The 27,203-nt window shown below is 57.5% G+C and overlaps 14 protein-coding genes across 14 annotated transcripts; 5 read left to right on the top strand and 9 right to left on the bottom strand.

Moving 5' to 3' along the window:
• Positions 1–283: 283 nt before the first annotated feature.
• On the top strand, positions 284–2,046 carry L226DRAFT_587989 (GroES-like protein; the record flags this gene model as incomplete). Its single annotated transcript, XM_067685590.1, has 5 exons — positions 284–540; positions 611–692; positions 754–949; positions 1,012–1,418; positions 1,478–2,046. 5 exons carry the CDS (start codon positions 284–286, stop codon positions 1,595–1,597), a joined length of 1,062 nt encoding a protein of 353 aa, XP_067533007.1. The 3' UTR covers positions 1,598–2,046.
• Positions 2,047–2,802: 756 nt separating this feature from the next.
• L226DRAFT_546951 (GroES-like protein) lies at positions 2,803–4,128 on the top strand (the record flags this gene model as incomplete). Its single annotated transcript, XM_067682459.1, has 5 exons — positions 2,803–3,056; positions 3,131–3,212; positions 3,275–3,470; positions 3,532–3,938; positions 4,009–4,128. The coding sequence occupies 5 exons, from the start codon at positions 2,803–2,805 to the stop codon at positions 4,126–4,128; spliced, it is 1,059 nt and encodes a 352-aa protein (XP_067533008.1).
• A 215-nt stretch (positions 4,129–4,343) lies between these two features.
• Positions 4,344–5,019, bottom strand: L226DRAFT_154104 (HET-domain-containing protein). Its single transcript, XM_067672469.1, has one exon. The coding sequence runs from the start codon at positions 4,985–4,987 to the stop codon at positions 4,559–4,561; it is 429 nt and encodes a 142-aa protein (XP_067533009.1). The 5' UTR covers positions 4,988–5,019; the 3' UTR covers positions 4,344–4,558.
• A 685-nt stretch (positions 5,020–5,704) lies between these two features.
• L226DRAFT_561864 (HET-domain-containing protein) lies at positions 5,705–8,771 on the bottom strand. Its single transcript, XM_067683463.1, has 3 exons — positions 8,402–8,771; positions 6,072–8,340; positions 5,705–6,004 (listed from the first exon to the last, which is right to left on the bottom strand). Exons 2-3 carry the CDS (start codon positions 8,336–8,338, stop codon positions 5,965–5,967), a joined length of 2,307 nt encoding a protein of 768 aa, XP_067533010.1. The 5' UTR covers positions 8,339–8,340; positions 8,402–8,771; the 3' UTR covers positions 5,705–5,964.
• Positions 8,772–9,710: 939 nt separating this feature from the next.
• On the top strand, positions 9,711–10,677 carry L226DRAFT_537244 (N-acetyltransferase). Its single transcript, XM_067681289.1, has 5 exons — positions 9,711–9,826; positions 9,895–9,919; positions 9,976–10,066; positions 10,146–10,436; positions 10,487–10,677. Exons 1-5 carry the CDS (start codon positions 9,774–9,776, stop codon positions 10,576–10,578), a joined length of 552 nt encoding a protein of 183 aa, XP_067533011.1. The 5' UTR covers positions 9,711–9,773; the 3' UTR covers positions 10,579–10,677.
• Positions 10,678–11,044: 367 nt separating this feature from the next.
• On the bottom strand, positions 11,045–12,641 carry L226DRAFT_467107 (uncharacterized protein; the record flags this gene model as incomplete). Its single annotated transcript, XM_067676024.1, has 8 exons — positions 11,045–11,180; positions 11,245–11,318; positions 11,377–11,559; positions 11,632–11,710; positions 11,781–11,832; positions 11,954–12,037; positions 12,087–12,413; positions 12,503–12,641. 8 exons carry the CDS (start codon positions 12,639–12,641, stop codon positions 11,045–11,047), a joined length of 1,074 nt encoding a protein of 357 aa, XP_067533012.1.
• A 250-nt stretch (positions 12,642–12,891) lies between these two features.
• On the bottom strand, positions 12,892–15,382 carry L226DRAFT_490329 (uncharacterized protein). The gene is made up of 6 exons (XM_067677313.1): positions 15,188–15,382; positions 15,098–15,131; positions 14,514–15,041; positions 14,068–14,455; positions 13,717–14,005; positions 12,892–13,662 (listed from the first exon to the last, which is right to left on the bottom strand). Exons 1-6 carry the CDS (start codon positions 15,323–15,325, stop codon positions 13,252–13,254), a joined length of 1,788 nt encoding a protein of 595 aa, XP_067533013.1. The 5' UTR covers positions 15,326–15,382; the 3' UTR covers positions 12,892–13,251.
• A 395-nt stretch (positions 15,383–15,777) lies between these two features.
• On the top strand, positions 15,778–16,342 carry L226DRAFT_524749 (cytochrome-c from the OXPHOS pathway; the record flags this gene model as incomplete). The annotated part of the gene is made up of 5 exons (XM_067678913.1): positions 15,778–15,793; positions 15,856–15,955; positions 16,016–16,133; positions 16,192–16,275; positions 16,334–16,342. The coding sequence occupies 5 exons, from the start codon at positions 15,778–15,780 to the stop codon at positions 16,340–16,342; spliced, it is 327 nt and encodes a 108-aa protein (XP_067533014.1).
• An 868-nt stretch (positions 16,343–17,210) lies between these two features.
• L226DRAFT_573185 (glycoside hydrolase) lies at positions 17,211–19,193 on the bottom strand (the record flags this gene model as incomplete). The annotated part of the gene is made up of 8 exons (XM_067684803.1): positions 17,211–17,389; positions 17,460–17,699; positions 17,761–17,861; positions 17,917–18,144; positions 18,377–18,621; positions 18,827–18,965; positions 19,031–19,038; positions 19,104–19,193. 8 exons carry the CDS (start codon positions 19,191–19,193, stop codon positions 17,211–17,213), a joined length of 1,230 nt encoding a protein of 409 aa, XP_067533015.1.
• A 1,703-nt stretch (positions 19,194–20,896) lies between these two features.
• On the bottom strand, positions 20,897–22,361 carry L226DRAFT_154681 (GroES-like protein). The gene is made up of 5 exons (XM_067672471.1): positions 22,001–22,361; positions 21,870–21,951; positions 21,620–21,815; positions 21,148–21,563; positions 20,897–21,096 (listed from the first exon to the last, which is right to left on the bottom strand). Exons 1-5 carry the CDS (start codon positions 22,267–22,269, stop codon positions 20,977–20,979), a joined length of 1,083 nt encoding a protein of 360 aa, XP_067533016.1. The 5' UTR covers positions 22,270–22,361; the 3' UTR covers positions 20,897–20,976.
• A 106-nt stretch (positions 22,362–22,467) lies between these two features.
• Positions 22,468–23,355, bottom strand: L226DRAFT_154623 (uncharacterized protein). Its single transcript, XM_067672470.1, has 2 exons — positions 23,001–23,355; positions 22,468–22,710 (listed from the first exon to the last, which is right to left on the bottom strand). Exons 1-2 carry the CDS (start codon positions 23,280–23,282, stop codon positions 22,615–22,617), a joined length of 378 nt encoding a protein of 125 aa, XP_067533017.1. The 5' UTR covers positions 23,283–23,355; the 3' UTR covers positions 22,468–22,614.
• A 178-nt stretch (positions 23,356–23,533) lies between these two features.
• L226DRAFT_573187 (uncharacterized protein) lies at positions 23,534–24,135 on the top strand (the record flags this gene model as incomplete). Its single annotated transcript, XM_067684804.1, has 2 exons — positions 23,534–23,741; positions 23,816–24,135. The coding sequence occupies 2 exons, from the start codon at positions 23,534–23,536 to the stop codon at positions 24,133–24,135; spliced, it is 528 nt and encodes a 175-aa protein (XP_067533018.1).
• Positions 24,136–24,321: 186 nt separating this feature from the next.
• Positions 24,322–25,398, bottom strand: L226DRAFT_573188 (uncharacterized protein; the record flags this gene model as incomplete). Its single annotated transcript, XM_067684805.1, has 3 exons — positions 24,322–24,627; positions 24,700–24,957; positions 25,048–25,398. 3 exons carry the CDS (start codon positions 25,396–25,398, stop codon positions 24,322–24,324), a joined length of 915 nt encoding a protein of 304 aa, XP_067533019.1.
• Positions 25,399–25,638: 240 nt separating this feature from the next.
• L226DRAFT_537251 (transcription initiation factor IIF, beta subunit) lies at positions 25,639–27,132 on the bottom strand. Its single transcript, XM_067681290.1, has 4 exons — positions 26,844–27,132; positions 26,280–26,738; positions 25,954–26,202; positions 25,639–25,891 (listed from the first exon to the last, which is right to left on the bottom strand). Exons 1-4 carry the CDS (start codon positions 26,982–26,984, stop codon positions 25,772–25,774), a joined length of 969 nt encoding a protein of 322 aa, XP_067533020.1. The 5' UTR covers positions 26,985–27,132; the 3' UTR covers positions 25,639–25,771.
• Positions 27,133–27,203: the final 71 nt, after the last annotated feature.

Raw genomic sequence — 27,203 nt, forward strand, 5'->3', positions numbered from 1 at the left:
TACGGCGACGAGGTGTCAAAAGCAGTGACGTCTGCTCCGTGCGTGGTCGCTTCTCCGATAGCTCGCAATGCACAACCGCTTTGTCAGCTACCACTTTGTCAGCTACCAGCCCAAGCCTGGGTGAAAACATACCTACAGGGTACCTAGATCCAGTTCAAGGCAGGCCGTGAGTTACTGGCAGTATATATACTGTATCCTCACCAGCATCCTACCAATAACAACTCTCCTCTTCCTTCGCTCACATCGCCTTGCTTGTCTCTTTCCCACCGCCGAAAACATAAGCATGTCGACTCAGAAAGCCCTCTACGTCCCGTCGAAGCAGGCCCCATTCCAGCTCGGAGACGCGCCGATATACACGCCCGGCCCGAAGGAGGTCCTCGTCAAGATCATCTCGATCGCGCTCAATCCAGTTGATTGGAAGATCCACACCTACGGCATCTTCGACGAGTTGAAGTACCCCGCCATCCTGGGTTCGGATATCGCGGGCATCGTCGAGGAGGTCGGCGCGGAGGTCTCCAAATTCACGAAGGGTGACAGGGTGTGAGTGGTGCTCCCTCCTTAAGCCGCTACGTTTACCTCGACTGACCAAAGCTGCCTACGCTATTCCAAGGCTGTTCCAAGGCTGGTTCGGCGACAACAGGTATGCCGGCTTCCAGCAGTACACGCTCGCTGAGGCTGAGCTCGTCGCCAAGGTGCGTCGAGTGGTGGTCACCACGGCACGCGTCAGGAACGTCCTTTCACATTCTCTCGTAGATCCCGGAAAACATCTCCTTCGACCAGGCCGCGTCCGTGCCTGTGGCACTCGTCGCTGTCATTATCCCGAACTTCAACCACAACCTGGCCGGGAAGACTGCGAATTTCACCGCGCCCTGGGAGGAGGGCGGTAAGACCAAGTACGCGGGCAAGCCAGCGTTCATCGTCGGTGGCTCATCATCTGTAGGCCAGTACGGTGCGTGCATCACCACTACATTGACAACTAAGATGCGCTCACACACGGTCATTCGCATCAAGCTATCCAGGTGGCGAAGTATTCCGGCTACTCGCCCATCATCACCACCGCTTCGCTCCATAATGAGGCCCTCCTCAAGTCGCTCGGTGCGACCGCCGTCGTCGACCGCAAGCTCCCCGCATCTGCCATCATCAGCGAGGTGCAGAAGCTCGCCGGCAACAAGCCCATCGAATACGTCTTCGACGCGATCTCGCTCCCGGACACCCAGTCTCTCGCGTACGACGTGCTCGCCCCGGGCGGGACGCTCCTAATCGTGCTGTTCGAGAAGATTCCGGTGGAGAAGAAGAAAGCGGGCGACAACAAGCGGATTGTGCACGGCTTGGGCAGCGGCCGCGTCCCTGAGAACCGCGAGGTCGGCGTGCAGCTGTTCAGCAGACTCACTGAGTGGCTGGAGACCGGGGTCATCGTGGTTCGTATCCCTGCGTGCATGCGTGCGTACGTGCAGGTGGCTGACGCGACAATTGACAGCTGAACCAGGTCGAAGTGCTTCCGAATGGCCTTGCGGGTATCCCGGATGGGCTTGAGCGTCTCAAGCAGGATAAGGTCAGCGGGCGGAAGCTTGTCGCTCACCCTCAAGAGACTGCTTGAGATGAATAGAGCTCAAAATTTTTGATGGATGCTTCGACCACAATAGTCTCTTGCCTATAGTCATGCGGACGTTTGGTATCCTCGGGTACTAAGCTGCAGACTCGGGTGTCGGCGGCGGTACGTAAGGTGAGTCATAACTTGATGAAATGGACCTCGAGGGCAGCGTAAGTAGGATTGGGGTAAATCCCGGGTCTACAGGGGCAGCCATCGTCAGCGTAGGAGAACAAAAGTGAGCAAGGGAGTCGAGACGGGGGCGGCAAGGAGAGCGGGTCATCAGCGGGCCGTATCCTCGGAAGCCCGGCCCGGCCGGAGAAGACCCAGACTGGCGATCTTTATTATATCGCCTGTTCATCCTTCTTGCGACTTGTTGCGATCATCTCCACCCCCGCTTGCGTCAACCTGTAAACTCAAGGAAAGTGTACTGCGCAATACTAATTGCTCGAATCTCGAAAGTATTGTCTGTGGCTCGGCATAGTACATGTTGAGGAGGCCCACTGCTACCCATATCAACGACGATCTATGTCTTCCGACTTCTCTGTGTGATGCATGCTTCGCGGCGCGCTCTCGCCAGTGGCTACCATATGTACAAACACCCCTATCTACAGAGATCGACACCGGATCCCACTACACACTGTGCGCAGTATTTTCATCGCTGCGTATCATCAAAACTTCAGGCTTGGCAGTCACGGTGGGTATATGGTCCTCATCCCCAGTCTTGAGGTTATTCCACACACTGACTAACGCGTCCTTGTAGCAACTGATGCAATGCGCTCGCGATCTTTTCCGCCGCAGTATGTTTCACAATTATGAGTGCTGCGGGGACAAGTGGGTCAAAGCGTGCCGTCTGCTTCGTGACCTCGGTACTAGCTCGCATGCACAACCACCTCGTCAGGTCTGTCCCAAGTTACGTCTTCTTCAGGCTCGATCTCACACGGCGTGCCTCCCCCTCTCATTGATACTAGAGGCGCAGCACGTGCATGTCACTTATGGAATGCACGCACGCCGTGCCAAGCCCTAGTGGACGCATATGTACCTGAGCCTCCAGGAGTTCAATTAATCAGGTCTTGTTTCACGCAGCGGTGAGTTACTGCAGTATATATACTGTATGCTCATCTTCGATCGTAGCACCCCACCAATAATAGCTCTTCTCATTCTGCAATCGCCCACATCACCTGGCTCGTCTCTCTACCACTTACAGTACAAACATGTCGACCCAGAAAGCCCTCTACGTCCCATCGAAGCACACCCCTTTCCAGATCGGGGAGGCCCCGATATATACGCCTGGCTCGAAGGAGATCCTCGTCAAAATCATCTCGAGCGCGCTCAACCCCGTTGATTGGAAGATCCCCGCATACGGCATCTTCGTCGAGAACTTCCCCGCCATCCTGGGCTCTGACCTCGCGGGCGTCGTCGAGGAGGTCGGCTCGGAGGTCTCTAAGTTCACCAAGGGTGACAGAGTGTGAGTGGTGCTTCCCCCTCCCCCCATTGAGCCGCTACGTTGACCTCTACTGACCAATTCTGCTACATGGTCAGGCTGTTCCAAGGCTGGTTCGGCGACAACAAGTATGCCGGCTTCCAGCAGTACACGCTCGTTGAGGCTGAGCTCGCCGCCAAGGTACGTCGGGTGGTGGTCGCCATGGCACAAAATGCCAGGAATACGCTCACACCTTCCCGCAGCTCCCGGATAATATCTCCTTCGACCAGGCGGCGTCTGTGCCTTCGGCACTCACCGTTGTCATCCTTACAAACTTCAACCACAACCCGGCCGCGCCGACTGCGAACTTCACCGCGCCCTGGGAGGAGGGCGGCAAGACCAAGTACGCCGGCAAGCCAGCGTTCATCGTTGGGGGTTCATCGTCCGTAGGCCAGTACGGTGCGTTCATCACAGACACCTTTAGTCTCGGATGCACCCGCTCACATATGACTCCCTCCAGCGATCCAGGTGGCGAAGTACTCCGGCTACTCGCCCATCATCACCACCGCTTCGCTCCACAACGAGGTCCTCCTCAAGTCGCTCGGCGCAACCGCCGTCGTCGACCGCAAGCTCCCCGCATCCGCCATCATCACCGAGGTGCAGAAGCTCGCCGGCAACAAGCCCATCGAATACGTCTTCGACACGATCTCGATCGCGGACACCCAGTCTCTCGCGTACGACGTGCTCGCCCCGGGCGGGACGCTCCTCATCCTGCTGAACGACGAGATCCCCGCGGAGAAGAAGAACGCGGCCGACAACAAGCGGATCGTACATGGCTTTGGCAGCGCGCGCGTCCCACAGAACCGCGAGGTCGGCGTGCAGCTGTTCAGCAGGCTCACGGAGTGGCTGGAGACCGGGGTCATCGTGGTATGTAGCGGTTGTGTTTGCGTGCGTGCGTGCGTACGTACATGCAGGTGGCTGACGCAATATTCGACAGCCGAACCAGGTCGAGGTGCTTCCGAATGGCCTTGCGGGTATCCCGGATGGGCTTGAGCGTCTCAAGCAGGACAAGGTGAGCGGGAAGAAGCTTGTCGCTCACCCTCAAGAGACTGCTTGAAATGAAAAGTATGATCATGTTGTGTACATATGTACTACTCTCTTCAGTGCTGCGCGAATCATACTCCAATGTGACAACCACATTAGTCAAACCTTCCGAGGGGTGCCTCGACCGCGATGGTCACGTTGACCCCGAAGATACCCATCAGACAGTAAGCCTCGTCCTCCTTGCGCGTAGTGACCCGCCTCAATGCCCAGAACATCCGTCGAGCGACGCTCACGGCGCCGACAAGCATTGACCCGCGAATGACATCCCGATCGATCCCAGTAATCTCTTCGATGCGAACCGCCATGCCGTGCTTCGAACCGAGGTACTGCCATGTACGCGAGAGAAAGATGACCGCTTGGGATGCAATAAGCTCCTGTAACGTCCATCCCCGCCTGTGTCATTCGCTCTGACGGAAGCCTGAACCCGTCGCGGATGGATCTTCTCATCCGTCCACGTCGTGCAGAAAGACGTAGCAGACCGTCGACGAGCTGTACCAGCTGTACATTGAATTGATGGCTTCCCCAAGTTCGGCACTGCTGGACTTGTCGATGCAGCAGGTGTCGGCCCACAAGAGGCCAATCCCATCGTCTCGAGCGTAGGCGCAGGCAGAACAGATTTTGGGCGACGCCCGCGCAAGGACCGCATCTTCAGGGACGGTTGGGTCCTTCTCGCGAGCAGCACGGACCTGCTCCTGGATCCTACGCAGATCGTGGAACGATAGCTCTGGTACTAGTGGGTCTTTGGACCACATGTGCGAAAGGGCTGCATATCGAACCGACCGAGGGTTGTTCACGCTGACGAGCTCGTCGTTCTCAGTGTTGAGCAACCACATGTCGCGTCTGGAAAGCCGGATTAGTCCAGAATAATACATTGGCGTTGTGATACTCACCGGAGAGTGGGAGGGTAGATGGTTGCAGGTGGCGTGTACGTCCGATAGCTGGATTTAATACCTACATACCAAGACTGCGGACTCGTCCACACTACACGTGCATGAGGCATGCAGCGCAATCCAAGGATGACAGGTGGGGCTCGAACTTTAAAAGCCGTGTGAGGGCTATACCTCTATAATTGCAGCATAAGCACTCTCATCGACGGGTCCTCAGACCTCAGACAAAAGCCTTCCGCCATGTATCGATGGAGGTGCGCAATATTGAGATAGTACTAGGACGAGAACAACAGAGGACAAGGACAACTCGCGCGTCCTAGGACGCTTCTATATCTGACGATAATCGGACATTCAATGGTTTACTTACTTTACTTACATTCCTTACTTATATCTCGGAATTACCCGCGGGCCTATCACTTACTGCCCGCTCTCTCTGTCTTTCCCTCCAGTCCGACGACTGAGGTATGCGTCCGCTCATTCTACGTATAATCCGAGACTAATTCATGTACCTAGCGTCGCTCACGCTGACACTTCATTACGCAAGCCATGCCTTCATGGTGGCGATGACGTTGTTGATACAGTCCCTGCGAGTACCAGCGAACGGCAGTATGTTTCCGGATCCGAAGGTGTCCCTGAGAGCGCGAACTTCTTGAGAGGCCACACGCATAGATACGGATTCAAAGAGCAATGATAAATAAATGTCCCTCTATAAGCATAGGCCTGCGTGTGAGTTTTCTAGCCAAGTATCTTCCCTCACCGTTTCCTGACCTAAAGCTGAGGACTCAGTCGAATGTATCTCTGCATGTAAGGAACTTGAAAAGATTACAGAGAAAAAGAACATAGCTCCCGTCTAATTAGGGCACGGCATCAACGTGAGAGAGGGGTGACTCGAAAAGGCTTGAAGACACATCGGGAACACTTATGCACGCGCAGCGTGTGGCGATACACAAACGCTTTCCGAACTAACGAGTCTTCTCCCGAGGCAACGTACTCGACGACGGTCTGAAAACACAACAGTCAGCGTAAAGGTTCGAGTACACCATGACATCGAGTCAGATTCATGACTTACCTTGTAGAGACCGTCGATGCCTCGTACACAACGATCCGAGGAAGGGACTCGCCTGAAGCCCCGCACCCACGTTTCACCTCAGAACCGTACACAGACGTAGCTGGGCTCGACCATCCCTCCTTCTGGCACGCCGTGACGCCTCTCTTCACCGCAGCCCAGAGTCGCGCCGGAGCTCGCGAGAGCACCCGAAGCCCGAGCAGGCCTCCTAACCGCGTGATCCTGGCCCGAACCTTGTTCCTATCCGCATCTGTGTGACTTCCATGATCGCCATGATCGTCCTTGCCGTCCTCGCCCTTCAGCAGCTGCGGCAGATCTGCGTCTCTACTGCGAGGCCTGTGTGGAACCCATTCGTCTTCACACGTCAGCGTGCTCGTGCTTTCATCCGTGTATGTGCTCGCGCCTTCACCGCGGAGGGGGGCGTCAATTGACAGCGTGAAGCGCGCGGGGTACTGGTCGTCTCCTGGGTAGTCGCATGCGAGTGCGAGGGTGAGCTCCTGGGGGCGTCGCTCGTCAGGTCTGAGCTCAGAGCGGGAAAGCATGAAGCGTCTTGGAGGGGGGTTCGAGGTGGCCAAGGATGATGATGAGAGCGATGAAGACGGTGCCTCGTCGGACGCGGGCGAGGGCGCGGAGGACACTGCGACTTCCAGGTGGTGCCATCCGTGTCCGAGCGAGCAGCGTTCTAGCGTTCCGCCACCGTCGTCCAGGTACCCTCCTACGGGTGGTTTGTGCTGATAACGTGTGACGCGCACGGCGAACGAGCGTGGCTGAGCAGACTCCGAGCTCAGGATATCCAAACACCCGCAGCGCCGTAGATCGACGCTCGCTACCGGTCTCGAATCGAAGGACGACAGGGTAATCGTAGTCAAAGAGACTGAACGTGCATAGAGGGATGATCGATAGCCAAGGGAGGCGAGACACCGTACAGATCGCTCAGAGAGCCCCATAACGTGCTGTCGAAGTGGGACGTAGCGCGACGGCAAGACCTGTCGAGTAGGCGGAACATATGAAGGATTCAGGATGCTAATTTCCTTGACAACCGCCGTGTCTGACGGCGTCGAAGGAAGGACGGTGCCGTCTAGTGGGATGGGAAGTTGCACTATGCATGACAAGTGGTCGGCATGGACGAGTTCGCTGTTGGCGTCCAAAGCACCTATCGAGTAGACATCGGACGTCGGCGTCTTCTCGATTACCAGACCAAGCAGCGTGTCGTTCCGTTGGCAAGCGAGCATGGCAGCAAAGAGATCGTCCGTAAGACGAAGAAGGGGTAGAGTCGTCTGCACGCCGTGAGAAGTGGGAGTGTACGTCGTGGGAGGAATGGGGATGCCAATTATTTCGCAAAGGCGGTTCTTTGGCACGGAGATGACGTCTGCAGAGGTCGAGAAGAGGGCCGGAGATGAGGCAAAGAGTGCCGGATGTGCGTTCTCCAGAGAGGTGCCATGACCAGTGTCTAGCAGGACAGTGCACGGGTATAGTGCGCGATCCCAGATGAAGATGCTTTCGTCGGGTATGCGCTTCAAGATCTCCTCTTGGAGACGGAGGAAAGCCATCGAGCCCTCCCCGTAGACGACGGGGATGTGGACCCCAAAAATGCCCATCAGGCAATACGCCTCGTCTTCCCTCTTCGTGGTGACTCGTCTGGACGCCCACGACATTCTCCGTGCAACGCTGAGGGCGCTCACAGGCAGGTGTCCAGTGATGACCTCCCTGTCGACCCCGGTGACATCGGCAATGAGGCCTGCCATCCCGTGCTTCGCGCCAATGAAACGCCACGACCTCGAGAAGAACAGCACGACTCGTGGGGCGATGAGCTCTTGCAGCGTCCACCCGCGTACGTGCCACTCGCTCTTACGGAAGCCAGAGTCGGGAGCGTACGGGTCCTCGTGCGCGTCGACGTCCTGGAGGAAGACATAGCAGACCGTCGAGCCATGGTACCACGCGTACATTGCGTTGATTGCCCCCTCGAGCTCGGCACTGCTCGCCTTGTCGATGCAGCATGTGTCAACCCAAAGCCAGTCGATGCCATCTGCGCGGGCGAGTGCGCACGCCCCGCGAATCTTGTAGCTGGCCTTGGAGAGCACGGCGTCCTCAGGCAGGATCTCGCCGTGTGAGCGAGCAGAGCGGGCTTCGTCCTGGAAGCGGACAATGTCGTGGTAGGATGTCTCGCGCCGCGGGTCTTTACACCAGACGTGCGAGAGGGCGGCATACCGGTGTTGGTGCGGGTTCTCTACCCAGACGAATTCGCCAGTTCTAGTATTGAGCAAACGCATCGCTGACAATCATTCGGGTTAGAGAGGGAGAAGCGAAATGTAGCATAGTGCTGTGATACTGACTGGCTTGGGTAAAATGCAGCGAAGAGGTGTTGAACAGCACCTGTACGCGTCAACTCCGAGCTGTTTAATGGGGTCTAGTGACGCGCCCAAGGACACCATTGACTCAGGAACTCCGACATATGGAAGCTTGGAGCACTGTTCGATGCAGAGAAGCTTCTCGCAAGCCCACAGCAAGTGTGGAAGTCATTGTGGTTTCGAGGCGATGAAAAGTTTGCTGCGGCAATGAACGTCGTGGAGGTGATAGCCCCAAAGCCGGAAACGCGTCAACCTCCGAGAGGCTGCAGCTAGAGGAACACCTGTAGCTGTACCATCCAGGAGGCGTCTCCCTGATTCTCGCAACCAATGAGTGCCCGCCGATCCCAAGTATAGCAGACACGAGGGGGCCGGCCAACGAGGCAAACGCCACTGTCGAATGAACACGTTTGGGCGACACGTACGTCTGCGTCAGAGGTCGTCAGCTTCGTGTCCTACAACAGAGGAGAGATCAGCGGTGAGGTCAAATGCAGACGAAGCGGGTCCTCGTAGTGAGTAATCGCATCGTTGGGAGATGCCTGGAAATCAGATAGGGCAGGCATGAGGCAGTACTAGCATACTCACTGGTTCGAATGCAGCGCGCAAGATTGTAGAACTATGTACGCTCGTCAACTTCAGCTTGCAAGGCTCATTGGCGCGCCCGAGGACACGGGTCATCGAGCACACTGCCCAGACATGGAAGCCAATTGATGCTGTGCGGATGCTCGCACGTCTGCAGCGCAGGCCCTCATTGACTTTACGCACAGACAAGCTATGAAAAACTCGCTGCGGCAGTCAACGTCGTACAATGAAGACCGTCCTTGAACCGGGGAATACGTCTGCCTCGAAGAGGATAAATGGTTAGAGAATAGCCATGTATAGCGTTCATCATCGGAGACAGTTTGTGCTGATCCCGGGGACAACAGACATGAGGCAAGGTAGAATGACACTGCCGAGTGAACGCGTCCCTGCGATGTACAAGACCATCACAGAACTCTGAGGTGGTTGGCAGTGACATTAGGTCCTGTGTTCGAGGCGGGGTAGCCACAATGTAGCCCAGCTGGTGGTTTGGCATCGAGAGAAGGCCTAGAGGTTGCTGACTCAGTCCTGAAGATTCCCAGAGATTGCAGTCATGCATAGGACTCGGCACTCAGTGATTGCAATAGCGGTGAGACGTCGACGAGCATGGTGTTCCAGTTCAATGAAGGCAGGAATCAAAAGCCCTCCTGATGATTATGATTCAATACTACAATGTTATTTACTTAGCTGCCACGTGCCGCTCGCCACCTCCCATCTTCCTGACCCTCATCATCATCGCTGCTGTACATACCTGCAGGCTGCCTCAGTCTACTCTTCCAAAATGAGTGTCACCAGATCCTTCAAGGCGACCGACCTCTTCAAATTCAACCACATGTATGTACGCAACGCCATCCCCGTCGCCCTCCCTATTTTCTTCTAACGGGCCACCCGTAAACGGGCAGAAACCTTGACCTGTGGACAGAGACGGTGCGCCGAGCACACCCTCACGATGTTAGTCGGAGGCTCATACGACGTACCCGCAGTATGCAATCAGCTTCTACCTGAGCTACCTCTCGCGCTGGCCGGACATGTGTGCTATCCAGGAGACACCTCAAGGCCGCATGATGGGCTACGGTACGTCTCCTGCTCCCTCCCCCCTGTCTTTCCAATACCCTCTACACCGTGTCCAACTCCTCTCTCCTCCTCCCTCCAGTGATCGGCAAAGCCGAGGGCGCAGGTCCCGAGCGACACGGGCACGTCACCGCGCTCAGCGTCGCGCCCGAGTACCGCCGTCTCGGTGTCTCGCGCAAGTTCATGGCCTGGCTCGAGAAGGTCTCGGACGAGAACTACCGCGGGAGCTTCGTCGACCTCTACGTCCGCTGCGTCAACTTTGCCGCCATCACCATGTACGAGGGCCTCGGCTACAGCGTCTACCGCCGCGTGCGCGAATACTACAGCAATCTCGGACTCGGCCACTCAGTGCGCGACGAGGAGGATGGGTTCGGTGCGTATCCTGTCTGGTCTGTGGTCGATGTATCTCTGATGTAAGGACAGATATGCGGAAACCGCTGCCGCGAGATCCAATGCGAAGGTCTGTACGATCGAACGGACGGGACATTGTTGTCAGCGCGAACGAGGTGCCATAGTGCGAGACCAAGGCCGGCGATGCTTTCTGTATAGTATAAATGCTCCATCTAGTCGTCTCCGTACGCTCAATGTGCCATATGCAAGTATCCCGAGTGATATTTCATGCGATACGAACTATCCAAACCAAGAAGTGAAGTCCCAGTAAGTAGAGTATACTCCTTCCACGTACGCTATCTGCGAATAGGCTACGTCAGCATTGGCACTGAAAACCGACGAAATGAAGAGGTTCAGGTTCAGAGAGAACGGCGAGCGCGATGCGCTCGCCTCATAAAGCCGGACGTAAGTCATTCTCCTTCCCGAGCGGTCCGCATGCACGAGCAAGCAACGCACTCCGAAGGGTCGTATGGCCCCGGCAGAATATCATCCTTCATAACACATCGGATGCAGTACTCACATTCATCCGATATTACACACAGCGCGAGAGCAGAATGCATAGCAGAGGAACTCGATGGTGTATTGGCTTGTTCACTCTTCGTCGTCGTCCGTGAGCTCTTCGCCTGGCCTGACGCCGCGATGTGCGTCGTAGCCTTGCTTGCGAGCCCATGACCAGCCGTCGGTGTACGGCTCTATGCGCAATGGCAGTAAGAGGGTGTAGTAAGGACTATGAGGTGACGAGGTCAGGTTGCACAGACACTGTTATGCAGAGATCGAAGTCGTGCACGTACTATCCTCCCGGTCCAACATTGAAAAATAGCTGTAGGTTCTTGAGGTACCCCAAGTCATAGCAGTTAACGAACGTCTGGAACATGAACTCAGCCTCGGCGAGCTAACTGCGGAAAGGGAAGGAAGCCGCTCACCTCTCCGCGGTCTCTAGCAACTCTCCGGTACAGTTCGTGATCCTGGCTCTCGACGGACGTCTCTCCGCACGCGATCATAAAGAGGTGCCACCCCGCCATCGCGGTGACGGCCATGCAGAGCACAACAGCGAGGATGTACGTGAGCAGGAAGGACATCGGTGGCGCGAAGTACGGCCACGGTTCCTACGAGAGTGAGGGGTGAGCTTGTGGCAGAGAACGTCATAGGGCAGTAGGTAGGGTGGGGACCAGACGTACGTCGAACCATCCTAGTCCGACAAGCACAAACCGCCAGCCGAAGCCGACGTAACATGCGGTCGAAATGACGAGGTACCACCTGCATTCCGAGAACTCAGTCAGTCAGGACTGCGTGGATAGTCATACATAGACAACTGGTTGAAACGTACAAGAAGAGAACAAAATGTCGTTCGTTGTGGATGCCGACGCATTGGTTAATCCCTATCCGCCATGCGACGTTCAGCGGAGCGCGACAGACCTGCTCGGTGCACACTCACACTACAGAGCGCGACAAAATGAGACATGAGCCTTGCGCACACCCTCGAGCGAAGCGATCAAACACTCACTGGACAATGGTGGTCGTACTTGAGCACACATCGGTTACATATCCTACAATGATGGGACCTCTCACAGTCCACCATCAGCACTCGCACTCACGTCGGACGTCCCCCCCCCTTCCACCCCGCATTGCGCACACCAAAGGCAGGAGAATGACACGAAACTCACCTCAGGCCGCATCTCCCCACACCGCTTGCACTTCGACACCGCCGCCCGCGTCACCCTCGCGCCCTCATCCTCGCTCCACCGCACACCAGTCCTCGACCTCGTCCCCGCACCCGCCTCGCCCCGCCTCCGCGCCCACAGCAGCCCCGTACCCGGGTCGTGTGCATGTGGGTCGTCGTCCACGAACCCTGGGCGCACAGTGCACACATAGTAATAATGCCCGAACAGGTTGAGCGCGATGACGATGCACACGGGCGTCGTAAGCCACGGCAAGGGGAGGGATGGCTGGATGATCTCGACTGCAGCAGAAGAAACAGAGAAACAGAGCAAGTCTCGATCAGCACAAGAACTGGGTGAGTACAGAGAGAGGAGATGGGCAGATGCTCACAGAAGCAGAACGCTCCCAGCGAGAGGAGGATGACGGCGAGCGCGACGAAGACGGGGCCCGCTGCGCCTGTGATGCGGTCCCCGAGGCGTTCGAGCCATTTGAAGCAGCGGAAGACGCCTCTCGTGAAGCACCGCGACATCCCAGCCGAGTCCCCAGAGCACGCGAGGTCGACCAAAGAAGAGCGAGTTAGACGTGGATGACAAGATGAGATGAGCGAGACGCTGCTGTGCGCGCGCCCAAGGTCGGCGGGGGCGCGCGTGAGCAATGATTATGCATGCCATCTGGCGTCGAATTCATGTCTGACAGTGACTCTCAGTTTCATTAGCACTGATCGCGTTCTGGGCATTCGTTCCAACCTAGTAGAAAGAGAAGAAAAGGAGAGGAAATTTGCTAGATATCCAATACACAATACATACATCTCTACAACCCCCGCTCCTAACGAGCGGCAGGTCGAGTACCAGTCCACACCCACGGGCATTACTAGCAACTACACGGAGACGGAGGATGGGAGAGTCTGGAGAGACAGGAAGAGGGACGAAGATGGAAGCAAGCGCAGACGCAAACGCAAACAGCCAGGCACAGCGACGACGAAGAACAGCGGAGAGGGAACAAAACGAAGCGGACGTTAGACGAAGAGCAGCGGATACAGGAGACTACTACACTAGACTGTGGGAGATCCAATGGCGGGGGAACGCATGGAGAGGAGAACAGCATGTAAAGGAAGGGCCCGGGAGATGAACAACAGACAATCATCTCCCTTTGCCGGGTGTCGTCGCGCGACGGGGCGTTCCTGGTGGTTTGCGGGGTGTGGGGGGAGGGACGCCGCCCGTTAACCTCCGCTCGCCTGCCGACGAGTCCGCTGCGCGTTGAACCTCGCGCACGGCGCGTCTTGCTGCGTCGCCGATCTGTGTCTGTGGCCGTTCCACGTCGATCCGTGACAGTGCGCGGAAGAGGTCCTGGGGATCCGTAGCTGGAGGTCGAGGTTGGGTAGGAATAATGTACGAGGATAGTGCTGTGGGATCCGGATGCGCGGATGGAGGTGCGGGTTGGGAGCGTGAGGCGAGGGATATGTTGAGGAGCGCGAATCGACGATCGAGGTTCGCTTCTACGACCCGGGTCATCTGCAGCGCAGAGTTCGTGAAGGTGTGCAGTCGATCCATCTGGGGGGGAACAGGTGAGACCCGCTACTGCATCGGAACACGCGTGAGACGTACCGTGAACTCCAGGTCTTTCAGGCGATCCTGCAATGGAGCCGTACTAGACGATCGTCCCGAAACGATCTGTCGCGCAAGGTCCACGCTCCCACCAGACAGAAACTGCTCCGGCAAGTCTCGTCTCTCCACATCCCAGTCGTCAAGGTCGTCCGCATTGGCCCGTTCCTTGCCCTTCGACTTTGCAGCCGCCAGAGCGCGTCTTCTCTTCTCCATGTCCGCCTGTACCGACTTTCTGTGCAAGTCGTACGAGTCCGACAACTCTCTCCAAGCCTCCGCCTCCTGCTTCGACCTAAGATACGTAGCAACTCAGCACCTTACAAGGCTCGCCGTTGCGGATGAAAATGAGCGCACCGTTGAATGTGACTGTTGAACCTGGCCTCCCGAGCTCTGTTCTTGACGTTCTGCTCATTCTCCTTCAAAGGCCGCTGCGCGTCTCCATTCTGGGACCCTGCTCCGCCGTAAACGTTCGTGTCCACTTTCTTCTCCGCTAACATCCGTATCAGGCTCTCCTCCGTGCGTTTCAGAATGTCCGCTTGGGCAGACGACAGGGGCGGAGGGTCCTTGCCCGAGTTCGTGGAGCTCTCTCTTGAGGACGACGCCTGCGGAGCTTGATCCGCCGGCTCGTTCATGGCGCGATTAGAGCACCATATGAGGAGTTGTCTTGCGCGCTGGGGTTCTGGTAGCTCAGAGTCGATGTGTTTGAAGAAACTTGATACAGAGACTGATGTGTGCGGATGTGCTGTGTCGTCGCCTTGGTTCGCGAGCCCGCACGGACAAAGAAGGGACATGCCACTCACATATCACACCGGTGGCCTCGTAGCTAGAACTGACGCGCTTACCGCGGCTGACCGACGAACGTCGTCTGTGCCCCGTCTCCCCTCGCATCATCTTGTTCTTCTCAATCTGCGGCGTCTCAGCCTGGGCGATGGGCTCTGTCATATCGATGTTGCGTCTTGATGTCGAGTTCGGCTTGCGAGGGGTCCGGGCGGGGAACTCGAGGTTGGCATTCGAATTAGCTGCTTGCTCGGCTGCCTGGGAACGTCGTCGCAGCGTATCCGCCTCCGACTGCATCTGCCGCACGTCCTCGTCGACCTCAGGCTCCGCCCGCGTCGCCGCATACACATCGCGCTCCTTGGCCTTCCCGACAGCTCGTGAGGACCCCTCGGCACGAAGCTTCTTTGACGGCGGTTTCGAGGGCTGTAACAGAGTTTGTGGTTGGACAGAGGACGCACGAGACTCTGGGACGGGTTCAATGTGCAGTGAACGGTTCGTCGGCGCTGGAGCGCGTACTATAACCAGTCCTCCCGGCTGTTCCTCTCCATTGACTATGGGGTAACAATATCAGCGCGAAAGACGCGTCGATCTCACGCGTTTGACTCACGCTTTCGTTTCGTGGACGGCCCCGCCTTAGAGTTCTAGAGTAAACGCGGATATTTAGCACATATATGGCAAATAACACGCGTACACGCACGTCTCGCTTGAGCTTCTTGCCCGCGGCGGCGGCGAGCGGGTTCGCATCGTCGGTGGCCTTGCGTTTGGATGTCTGTGGCTGGGAGGGTATCATGGGACCTTCTACTGCGACACTGGTGACGGTCCGCGAGCCGTTCATGTGCAGAGCGCGAGGACGCGTGTCGGGGCGGCGCGGTCGTGTCGGACGTGCGGCGGGATGGGCGGGGGAACGCGCTCGCCGTCGCGCGCGGTGGTGAGGGCGCGGTGTCAAACAACGAGCAGGCGGACTTCGAATAATTCTCCCACAGTAGACACGCGTAACATTCCCACGGCGTGACCTGTGGGGCAGACGCTCGGGGCGGCCGGGTGCGGGAGGCGGGCGCTCCGGCTGGGGCCCCGGCATTCGGAATGGACGGCGATCTGGGCGAATGGCCGAATGGCCGTCCGGTGATTGGTTCCCCCGCGTCCCGGGAAGAACCGGCAGGGCACTCAGTACTTATAACCGAAATTTGAGACTGCCTTCGTCACAACTCCTTCTTGCTCTTGCCAGCACTCTCTGTACATCTACCCCGCTTAATACTCCCCCTTCACGACACCTCCTAGACACTAGACATGCCTTACGCACCTGGTACGACGCGTCCGACACGGTTTGCAACGCGCGGAACAGCGAGCTGACGGTTGGGCTTGTAGGTGACGCTGCTAAGGGTGCTGGTCTCTTCAAGACCCGCTGCGCTCAGTGCCACACCGTCGGCGCTGGCGAGCCCCACAAGGTTGGCCCCAACCTGCACGGGTGCGTACATTCTCCATGGCGAGCGACGAATGTCGAGGCTGACGAGTGAGCTGCCTGCAGTGTCTTCGGCCGCAAGACGGGACAGGCGGAGGGCTTCTCCTATACTGCTGCTAACGTCAACAAGGGCATCACCTGGGACGAGCAGACCCTCTTTGACTACCTCGAGAACCCCAAAAAGGTGGGTGCTTTCTGCCACGTCATTACCCAGCTTCCGCCTCAACTCGCCGCGCCTGCAGTACATTCCTGGTACGAAGATGGCGTTCGCGGGTCTCAAGAAGGAGAAGGACCGCAACGACCTCATCACCTGGCTCAAGGAGTCGGTACGTGAACCATCTTTCCCTTCTGTGCTGTTCTTCGTGCTCATCACGCTGTTGCTAGACCGCATGATTGTCCCCATCGGACATTGCTACTCCCCTACTCTTAGCGTACATGGTTCTGTTATTGGTCATAGTAATGTAGACGGCCACGGGTTCGTGTCTTCTGCATCCCACACGAGTTTGTCCACGATCCCCCCCACTCAATGCGATACCTCTCGACTGTATCGGAAGGTTTGCATATGATGCCACTGCGTCCGGACTCGTACGACGCGCTCTGGACTTGAACACACCTGTGTTCTAGAACCTAAGGTAAGTGATTGCATTCTACGTATGTACAATCCCCCAGCTAGGCTCGACGGGTCGGGCTATGGCGGGTCGGCGTAGTGTACACTGTTGGCTAGTTCGACGACATTCGATCATCATGACGTCACATCATAGCAAACTCTCCGGTTCCGCCGAGCGCCTGTGTGCTCAAGGTGTAGGCGCGCGGAGGGGACCCGGCATCATGTCCTCCAGTCATAGGCCTGTCTATGTAGCTACTACTGTAGTGTGGTTTCTCTCAAAACTGAAACTAAACTCATGTCTGATAATGCTGTGGGATGTTTTCGTTCAATATACTGTCAGATTCAAATTGCGTATACGTACGATGTCGCGTAGTGCAAAATTTGAATCTCGTGGGGCGTGGATGGAGGGTCTCCTCATGGCTGAGCGGAAGGAAATGAACGCACACTTTTGTCAGCAACGCTCTCCCGCCGAAGGGTTGCCACTCCCGGAATGCCAACGCATTGAGACCCAATGATACAATTCGCCCAGAATGGAGTGTAATGATACAGTGCGCATATGTGACCAGACCAGAACCTTCTACGAGCTCGACCATCTCCCGATCGAGCCTCCCCTAAGTCTTGATAATTTCGTTGAAGCGTGTATGTCGTATGAGCTTATAGGCGGAAGAAGCGCGACTTCGCGCGGGGCTTCTCCACCGGCTCGGAAGAATCGTCTTCTTCGTTCTTGCTCGTCGTCGTGTGTGTCGTCTCGTTGCGATGGGCCTGCTTCGGCGCGAACTTGGCGCCAGAAGTGACCATCGCCGTCTTGATGCCCTTGTCGAAGCGGCCGTTCGCTGTGCGCTCGCGTTAATCTCGGATAATCTCACAACAACAAGGTCGGACTCGGAGAGGATTAGAACTCACTGTAGGCCGTGTCCGCGTCCCAGAGCATGACGCCTCCGAACGAGGACCAGTTTTCCTGTGCGTCCGAGACGTAGTTCGCGAGTGTGCTAACCCCGACGTACCCCTCGCCTGCGGCGTCGGCGGAGCCAGGCGCGCCGATGTACACCTTCACCTCCTTGTTCGGGGACACGGTCTTGGCCCAGTTGTCCCACGTGTCGAAGTTGTAGTCCGACGGCTGGTCGAGTCCGCAGTAGTTGTTGTCTGTAGAGGTTTGGATCAGAAGCTGAAGACGAGAGAAGACGTGGAGAGGTGAGAGACGTACAGAACTGGACGTAGACGGCGTCGAAGTGGGCAGCGTTGAGCGCACCGCCGATGTACGCATCCGGGTAGGGACACTGTGGAGCAGACGTGATATAGTAGTACCTAGAGAGATATGATCAGCAAAACTTGTGGACCATGAACGATGAGATAGACGCACTTGCTGGCGCTCGTCACGTCGGCGACTGGCTTGCTGTCCTTGTCTTTGCTGGCCTTGTCCTTGCTAGCCGTGGTGTGGTGGGACGTGGAGTTGGCGTGAGCAGTGGCATTTGCACGTGCCTCAGCGTACGTGGACGCAGTGAGTCCCGTCAAGCCCGCATTAGACCGGATACGACTGACGAACGCCGCATAGTGCGCCGCGGTGCCGCTCTCGATGTCCAGGTCGATCCTATGCAAATTGAGATCCCATGTCAGCACCCCATGACAGAACCATCACTCATGACCACAATGGGCACGGGTGCAAAAAATGCTCGGGCAATGCGTTCATCCAAGCCGAAAAATCGACAACCCAGGCAGACCACGTCCCGCCTGGCCACACAACGTGGAGAAATCTTCCGCACTGCGCAACGCACACAAGGGCACATATCACAGACACCGAAACGAGATGCAGGTACACGCACCCGTCAAGGATGGCATCGCCGAACGGACGAATGCTGCTCTTGCCGCCAAGGAACAGGTTCCATATCTGGTCCGCGAAGCTTTCCGCCTGCGAGTCCGACGAGAAGCCCACTTGGCCCGTCGCACCACCGAGGGAGAGCGTGATGATCTTCCCCGCAGCCTGGCACGTCTTGATGTCCTGCGCGAGGAACGAGCAGTTGGCGAGCGCCGTGCCCGAGTAGACCGAGTCGTCCCATTGGTTGCACGTCTGCGTCCCGGTCCCGCAAACCGCAAATGATGAAAGAAGACGCAGGATCACGGGTCACGCGGGAAGGGGGGGACGAAGTCAAAATGATGCCAGGAACATAGGAAGATTGGACGGAGAAGAAGTGGAGAAAAGTGGCGAAGGGGAGAAGTGATGGTCAGCATACGATGCGCAGCAACCGAGGACGGACCGACGGGAGGACACTTACGTTGGCGAAGTCGATGACGGGCTCTCCGCCTGTCCCGCGGAAGATGTACAGGAACGCGAGCGGGAAGGTGTCGACCGTGCTGTCCTTGCAGTAGTACGACAGCCGCTGCTGGCTGTTTGCTGAATCCTGGCCCCAGTACCTATGCTCATGCGTCAGCTAACAGGGCACATGATCGGAAGCATGCTCCACTCGGGAACAACGTACACAGCAAGCTGGAAGAGGAAGGACAAGTAAGTTCGCCATCCAGTCGGTGACTAGGAGCAATTACTCGACCCACGTTATCGTTCCTGGTCATGTCGAAGGCCACAACGCGCTCCAACAACCCCAAGGTCAGGGTGAGGAACGCAGCACCGAGCACGGCGCGCATCGATGAGCAAGTGCGTGCAGAGAACATGCCGAAAGCCGGGGCCGTGTACCAGAGGAGGAGCAGCTGGAGGGGACACCAAGGCCACCTGCACGGAACCCTCGCTCGCATTCTCTCCCTCTTTTATAACCCCGGCTCTTCCCCCCTCGAAACCGACAAGTGGCAGACTGCCAGGCTTCCCAGAGCCTGACGCCGGCAATCATCCCGTCCTTTCTCCGGCAACCGCGCGGTGCGATGTGTATGGGAGGTGGTTGCGCGTGGCCGGACGACCCGCTGCCTCCGGGCCAAAGACGAACCTCCGTATCTGGCGTGTGTGTGCGCGATATGTCGCATGCGCAGCGCAAGACATGACCGGCCTCGTGAGGGGTGTCCCCATTAGGCGTTCTGTGCACCTCTGGACGAGAGAGCCAAACGGATTGCCTACGTGAGACGCATGCCAGCGGGGCAGAACCCTGGAAAAAGGGTCGGCGTATCGTAATGCCCTCGGGAGCGCGACCGTCGATGCGCCTGCAAGTCCGAGGGAAGACGATCTGGGCAGTCAGATGACAAGCTAGATAGATTCTGAGTGTCCTGCAAAGATCTCAGGCATGCGGCGACATATCACGCACCTCACGAGATGTCCCTGCGATTCCGACGATCCCTGGTAGGAAGCCCCATATCTGCGCTCTTCCGGCTGATAGACAGATACAGCAGCGCAAAAGATATCGCAGAAGTAGATTTAGCGGCTGGCGGGGGAGGGCTCGAACGCATGCACGAGAATAAGCTCCGAATTTCGAAGATGCAGTCCGCGAAATGAGAGATCTATCGGGATGCTGGCGAGCTTGATTGGCAGACAGAGGGTCCTTCGGTTCGGGGTTGTGAACGCTCCCGGATAAACCCGCTAGAAGATGAGCGTACGCTCGGTGACTTGGGAAAGCAGAAGGATCGATCATGCAGCTACAAAGTTTGTCTGGGAATAGACGCGGGCCGAGACAATGGTGAAGCCCAGTGAGGCAGGGCGCCGAAGATAGAAGGCATATGTCCACATGTCGTCGGCCTCATAGGGCGAATGAATGACTTCAATGAGGTGAGTTAGCCTTATGCTGATATTGTCATGTCAGCGTCAGGGACTGTTCTGCTGCTACACGATCCAGAACGCTCACCGATCAAGCAATGCCACCGAGTAGGACTAGCGGTCTCCCAGACGCGGTGACGGAGGAGCCTTGACAACCCAGCCGACGGATTCGTGGTGCCGGCAACCTTGAAAGAGGCGGAATTGTGTCTGTATCGCCATAGGAATAAGCTTCGTGGGTTCTGGCACGGCTCTCCAGGTGCATGAGGCGAGCAAGAAAGTACGTACGTGCACATTCTAGGTAATTGCGCGACCGAATGCACGCACCGTGCGGCACTGGATGCTGAGAGCAAGAAGGGCAAGTTGGCAACATGATTCGATCACCTAGTCCAACGAGCATATGGTTTCCTGTGGGAGGATGGGGGACAACCACAGGTCAGCCTCGTCATCTGGACAAACCGAGGGTCAATATTTGAATACCAGGAGTACGGGAACTCACCTGCATCGCTCGCAACCATGAGTCTCCGGCGCTCTCGGACGCGAGCAGCAGGTAAACTTAGTGCCAACCTACACATGTATTAGCAAGACTCGCATGTTAGTGCTCACCTAGCGTCGTTTGTGACAGATGTACTGTCAGCATTGAACCTCCACTCTATTAATCTGCCGTTCAGTCGGAGCAGATTGGATTCCAGACGACCCTCTCGTCTTCAGTGTACAAATGTCCATATGCAACCCTTAAACCGTCTCTTGCGGGCGAGCAACAAGCTTGACACCGCTGACCTTGTTCGCCTTCATGCGCTCTAGGCCCTCCTGGACACCGTTCAGCCCTCCCGGCAACACCTCAACCTTGTTAGGCTGCCACATATTGATCAGCCGCCGTCCCCAAACGACAAACGCAGTACTCACCACAAGGACGCCAGTCCGCAGCCACTCCTCCAACCTCGCGTATAGCTCCACCCCGAGCTTCTTGTTCTCGGGCCACTGCAGCGCGGCGCTCGGGTAGGCAACCTTCTTCGCACCCGCGTCGCGTTTCACCTTCTCGGCGAGTATGGCCTGGGAGAAGGGGATCACGACGACGAGCGCTCCGTCGGCCGCCAAGGCGTCGTATGCCAGATGCTGCGTCGCCTCCTCGGAGATCGCGTCGTACGCATATGTGATCGGCTTTCCGCCCGTGACTTTCCGAAGCTCGGCTGCGATGGCCTCGGGGGAAAGAGAGCGGTCGAGAACGTGCGTGGCCCCGAGCGACTTGAGGTAGTCGGCGTGCTTCAGCGACGAGGTCGTGATGATCGGCGAGAAGCCTTGCAATTTGGCGAGCTGTATAGCTGGCGTTGGGAGGTGTGAGTCTGGCGCTACCGAATGTTAAAACCCATTATCGTACCGTACTGTCCGACGGAAGACGAGCCCCCGACGATGAGTGCAGGTTGGCCTTTGAATTTCGTCAAGCCTCCCTCCTCCCACGGTGCGGGGAAGCTGACGGAGTGTGCTTCAGGATCATGCGACCAGATACCGGTCGCAACAGTTGCGAGACAGAGCGGGATGGAGGCAGCCTGATCGAAAGTGAGGTTGTCCGGAATCTGGGCATTATGTCAGGTTACTACCAGTGCTACTCGAAGGAAACTACGCCGCACCTTGGCAACGTTCGCCGCTGGAGCAAGGCAGTACTGCTGGTACGTCGAACGGACGAGCTCATTGACCCCTCCCGGGAAGAAACTTGCGAATGTCAGCATACGAGTAGACATCAGGGTAGAGAGAGACTCACACTTTGTCGCCCTTGGTGAGGTTCTTCACCTGCGATCCGACCTCCTCAACGACTCCGGCGCCGTCGATCCCGCCAATGTACGGATACTTGCCGCCCATCGCCGACAGGCCATAGGTCTGAATCTTCCAGTCGGCGGGATTGAGGGCGGCGGAGATGACCCTCACCAGGATATCGTTCGGACCTGGCTTCGGGACAGGCCAGTCGTTGAAGACTTTCCAAGACTCTCCCTCTGCGGCTATGCCAAGTGCTTTCTGAGTAGTCGGGGCCATTGGGATAGAAGAAATGCTGGGGTGAGTTTGTGTGGTCTAGAGAGGTAGATGTGATAGACAAGCGGACAGAGGTCTGCCCTTATATATTTCGGAACACAAGTCGATCCTGACCGACAGCGTAGCATCCTTCTGAAAAGGTATTAGGACCGGATTGTGCCGGAAGTTGATTGTCTCTCACCTATTGAGCAGCAGGCTGTCATAAACGGTTGTAATGAACGTTGCACGAGGGCATAGTAATGTCTGAAGGAGGGGGCAAGCATGCGCAAGTCCGAGTCCCTGTGGTTATTCCTATTGAATCGGCAGCGCCCCGATACATTCGGGAAAGGGGATCAGAGGCACCGTTGGTCATATGGCGATCACCGGGAATCGGCAATTTGCTTGCGGCTCTTCATACAGAGTTCCAATCCCGACGGTGTAACCGACGTAACCTCGTCGGATTGTCTTCTCTGTCGCTGCGATGAGTATCAGCTATCGTGTGGCAACCGCGATTTGAGCAAAAAATGCGGTCGATGCTCTTTACTGAACCTGCCATATCTCCCGCGTCATTCAACCGCCTCCAACCCCAGATACACATACGCCCCTGCAATATGATTCAGCCGTCCTCTCCTGTTGTAGTCTTGATCCTTACCACGGCCGTAACATCACAACGCACAGACTCGGCGCCGGCGCCACAATTCGCAGGACTTGATCCATGCCGAGCTTCCGTGAAATGTAGTACATCAGATACTCACCTGAGGCCCTGTTGCGGTCACAGATACATATAGTACTGGGGGTGCAACAGGAAGAGACGGGTCGTCGATGATTGCGCTTGGGATGCTGAGAGGACGTTCGTTCCGCTCCATGTCACAGTGTCCTGCATCCGCTATCGTCCCTGCCTCATGGTGTGCTCGTTGGCGTTTCTGGTTGCCGCAGCACAGTTCTGGATCCCACAGAGACGAGAGAGAGCACGCACCGGTCTCCCATCGAGACGAGTTAACCAGCTCAACAACACCAGCGGTGTATCCGATACGCATGCATTGTTAGAGGACACTGAGAGAAGATGATGAACGTTCCGGAGAGACAGCGCGTGGTGGCTAGTGGGAGCTCGTCGCCGTCTGGGTCGGCGTTACGGCTCCGTGACGTCGTCCGTCTATGGGCGTCTACGGACCTTACGCTCACGAACGCTACGGCAGGCCCCGACGCAACTCTGCTCTGCCCCACCACTACCACCACCACGTCCCATTTGCCTGCTTTTCTTGCGACCCTCTTTTCATTCTTGCGCACTATGGCAACGAGACAAGCCGTCCGTCCCCCGTCTGAGGGATCTCAGACGATCACCGCAGAAAACACTCAGACCCGCGAGGTCCAGACCGACGGCGAGCCATCCACTGTCGGCACGCTGCGCCTGCGTGGGGTCCCAAGACACCGTCAGCGAGTGGTGTGGAGGGAGGATGTGGTAGACAACGAGCTGGCGAACAAGAAGAAGACGAAGAGTGAGTAACCACAGTCTCCCAAGCTCCGGGCATGCTGAGATGATTTGACGCCCTCCGCTTGCTTCCGCGAACAGTCTGCTGCATCTACCATAGACCCAAGCAGTTCGACGAGTCCTCTGATTCGGACTCGTCGAGCGACTCGGGCTCGTCCTCGGAATCTGGCTCGGACAACGCTCGGGCCCATCGACGGTGTAACCACGACCATGACCACGATGGGGCCGACCACGGCGACCACGCCACAACATCGAGAGACCCTCAGGGCGGGAGTATAGTTAAAGAGCTTGACAGTGACTCCGACGACCGCAACGCTTACGAGCGGAAGCCCCGGAGAAAACCCAAGAAGACCAAGAAGGTTCCCCATAATGACTGTGAGCTTCTCCATGATGTCATCTAATCTCAACCCTGACACCCTCCTGCGTACTTCCAGCATAGATGCGCTTGAACCTGATCGTAGTAATGTTCAGAAGTCCGTATCAGTTTGTACTATACCCCCTGCGTAGTTGAGTTCTGTCCTCGCTATTGTTGTCGAATGGACACTCGTCTAGATCTTACACTGCGTGCGTCGTGTTATGCTAACCTGTCACTCTTCTCCCAACCGCCCCTTCACTGGCTCCAGGTCAAAAGTGTTCCAAAACTCCCTGCTGTCCATCCCCCGCCCGATCACCTCAGGCGACCTCGGCAGGGCGTGAATGCCTTCCTCGTTCATGAGCTCCCTCACCCATTTCGTCTGCTTCCCCTCTTCGCCCCACGCCGATGCCCAGTCCCACCAGTCGTACACCCGCCCGTCTGTCAACAACCACCGCTCCCCAGCCGCGCGCTCGAAGTTCGCATGCACAGCAAGGATGGCGCGCGAGACGTCCAGTCCGTGGATCATATGGATGCTTCCCTGCGTGCCATGACGAGCGTCTCAGGACCTCCAAACCACAGCAGTCGACCAAGCACAAGCACAAACGCGCACCTTCCCTTTCAACACTTCCTTCGAAGTGATGACCCGCGGGACGAAGTTCCTGACCTGCCTCGGCCCGCCCCAGAGCCCACACAAGTCGAGCACCGTCGTCGGCGTGTCCGGGGAGAGCGCGAGCAGCTCGATCTCTGCGCGCCCGCGCTCGTTGCTCTCGTTGAACTTGGAGTGCCGCGTCGTCCACTCGAGCGGCCCCTCTTTTACGTCCGGCCGCTGGAAGTGCGCGGCGTGGTCGCCCTTGGCTGTTGGGCCGCCCTGTGTGTGTGTCATGGGGTCAGCAACGATGACCAGCCTGAGCCTGAGCCCGGGGTTTGGAGTGCCTCGGTCCGATGCAACTCAACTCACATCCCAGATTCCGCTCGACCCCAGCTGCACGAACGCCGTCTTGCGCCCGTCCGACCCCGACCCCTTGCTCGGGTGCGTCTCCTCGTAAAGCCTCACCAGCCTCGCCGACGCGCCAGAGCGGTAGATCGGGAACGTGATGAGCACGGTCTGCGCGTCCGGGAGCGCCCTGAACGGCTCCGCGTCGTCGGACGCGGGGTCGAACTCGAATTTGATCGTGTCGTCGCGCCCGGAGCGCGAGGTCGCTGCGTGTGAGATGCCGCGCGCGGCGCAGAGGGGGATGAGGAACTTTGATGTCCAGCCTGCGCCGAGGATGAGCAGGTCGACTGGAGCTGAGTTGGTGGCGGTGGACATGGTGGTAGGAAGCAAGCGAGACGGCAGGTGTGCGAGGGCACGGTGGTAGAAAGCAAGTGTTGCCCCGCGTGCGCGGGCAGAATGAGCAATCCTTTCTCACATATAATCGGCACTTTGGGATTCGAGGGCCTCTTATAGGCTGCCCAAGGTCTGCCCGATTACATGCGCGATGCATGGCCCGGGGGGGGCTACCATCGCAGCCACACGCAGGGGGGGAAACGGCGCCACCGAGAGTAATGCAAGATACTTAACTCAGTTGCATGCGACATAAAAATACAAGAACACATATGTATCGTAGTAGTGCACTAAGCAGGGGTCCGTGGTGATGTGTGTATGCGTGTAGGATGGGGAATAAAAGCTCTATGCATGACCGTCATGAGACCTCCTCCATGTCATCGTCCTCATCGTCCTCATCTTCATCCTCCTCGTCTTCCATCTTGACGTCCTCCATCTTGATCCCGCTCGGAACCGGTACGACGTCCTCCGCCTTGACCTGCAGCACCCCACCGTCACAAACCGCACACACAACGAAAACAAACAGAAGCAGACACTCACCCCCTTCTCCTTGAAGTTCGCCATGAGCTCCCATTGGCCGTTGAACTCACCAGACCGATGCAGGAACGCAACGTCGTTGAGGACCTCCTTGAGGTACGCCTCTGGCTGCTGGGTGCGCTCCCGCAGCCCCTTGATGGACCACCGTTCGCGCTCGTCGTGGAACAGGCGGAACAGCTCGTCGAGCAGCTGGTTGCGCGGCATCCGCGCCATGCGCTCGAACTGGCCCTTCGCCGGCTTCGGCTTCCCTCTCTGCACCCCCAGACAATCCCCATCCCAGTCTCAGTCTCAGCCACTCGTAAGCACAATGAGGAGCGAGGAGCACGCACCGTAAGCTGGAAGGGCGACTGCGGCGCCGCGCCGCTCGTGAGGCGGTTGAGGTTCCCGCGGGTGACGGTCTCGTCGATGAGCCTCGCCTGGCGCTTCGGCTGGTTCGCCATCTTGCTGCGCTGCCTGACGCGGCGCATGTACCCGTCCGTGAGGAGCGGGCGGAGGTTGCACTCGTGCTTGACGCGGCCGGTGAGGATCGTCGTGCGCGCGCGCGAGCCCGTGCCGGGCTCCTTCTCGCGCTCCGCGACCACGATCTGGTTCTCTACGTCGTCGTTGACCATGTCCATCTCGAACTGCTCCCCGACGCCGCTCGGGTCGTCGGGGCGGGGCGGGAGGACGAGCATGATGCGTGGCTTTTTGCCGGATGCGGACGCGGCGTTGGGGTACACCCGGATCGTGGCCAGGTGGACGCCCTCGTCGTCGACGGAGGACCATTGTTCCATGAGGTGTCGGGGGATCTTGATGTCGTACCCATAGGTAGCAAGTGTAGGGAGGGCAAGAGATAGGGAATAGGCCTACGTTGCGGCGAGCTGCAAGGGCTGCAACGAGCGTGGAATGCGCACCTTGACGAGCCAAACCCTCCCATCGCCTGAGTCCATAATGAGCTCCTCTTGTGGATCGGGCTGGTGGTCTTCGTCATGGCCCCCGTGCACAGAGTCAAACTGCTTCGTGTCCTCCTCCTCAACCATCGTCGTGTCTTCCATGCTGAGAAAGGCGGAAAAGGTGGGTGGCAGAAGGTGAGAGTTTCAGGAGCACAGAGATAGGTCTTAGGTCTGATAGATGTAACAGCAGATGATTCGAAGGGCAAGGACGAGAAGAAAGACGAGACGGGAGCAGGTATGTAGCGGTACGACAACAAGGTGTGCAGCAGCCTGAGCCAGTGGCCAGACCTTGTGACGCCCGTGCCTCGGTACCGCCGGGCC

This window comes from Lentinus tigrinus (assembly GCF_003813185.1).
Source record: "Lentinus tigrinus ALCF2SS1-7 unplaced genomic scaffold L226scaffold_23, whole genome shotgun sequence".
NCBI classification, from domain to species: domain Eukaryota; kingdom Fungi; phylum Basidiomycota; class Agaricomycetes; order Polyporales; family Polyporaceae; genus Lentinus; species Lentinus tigrinus.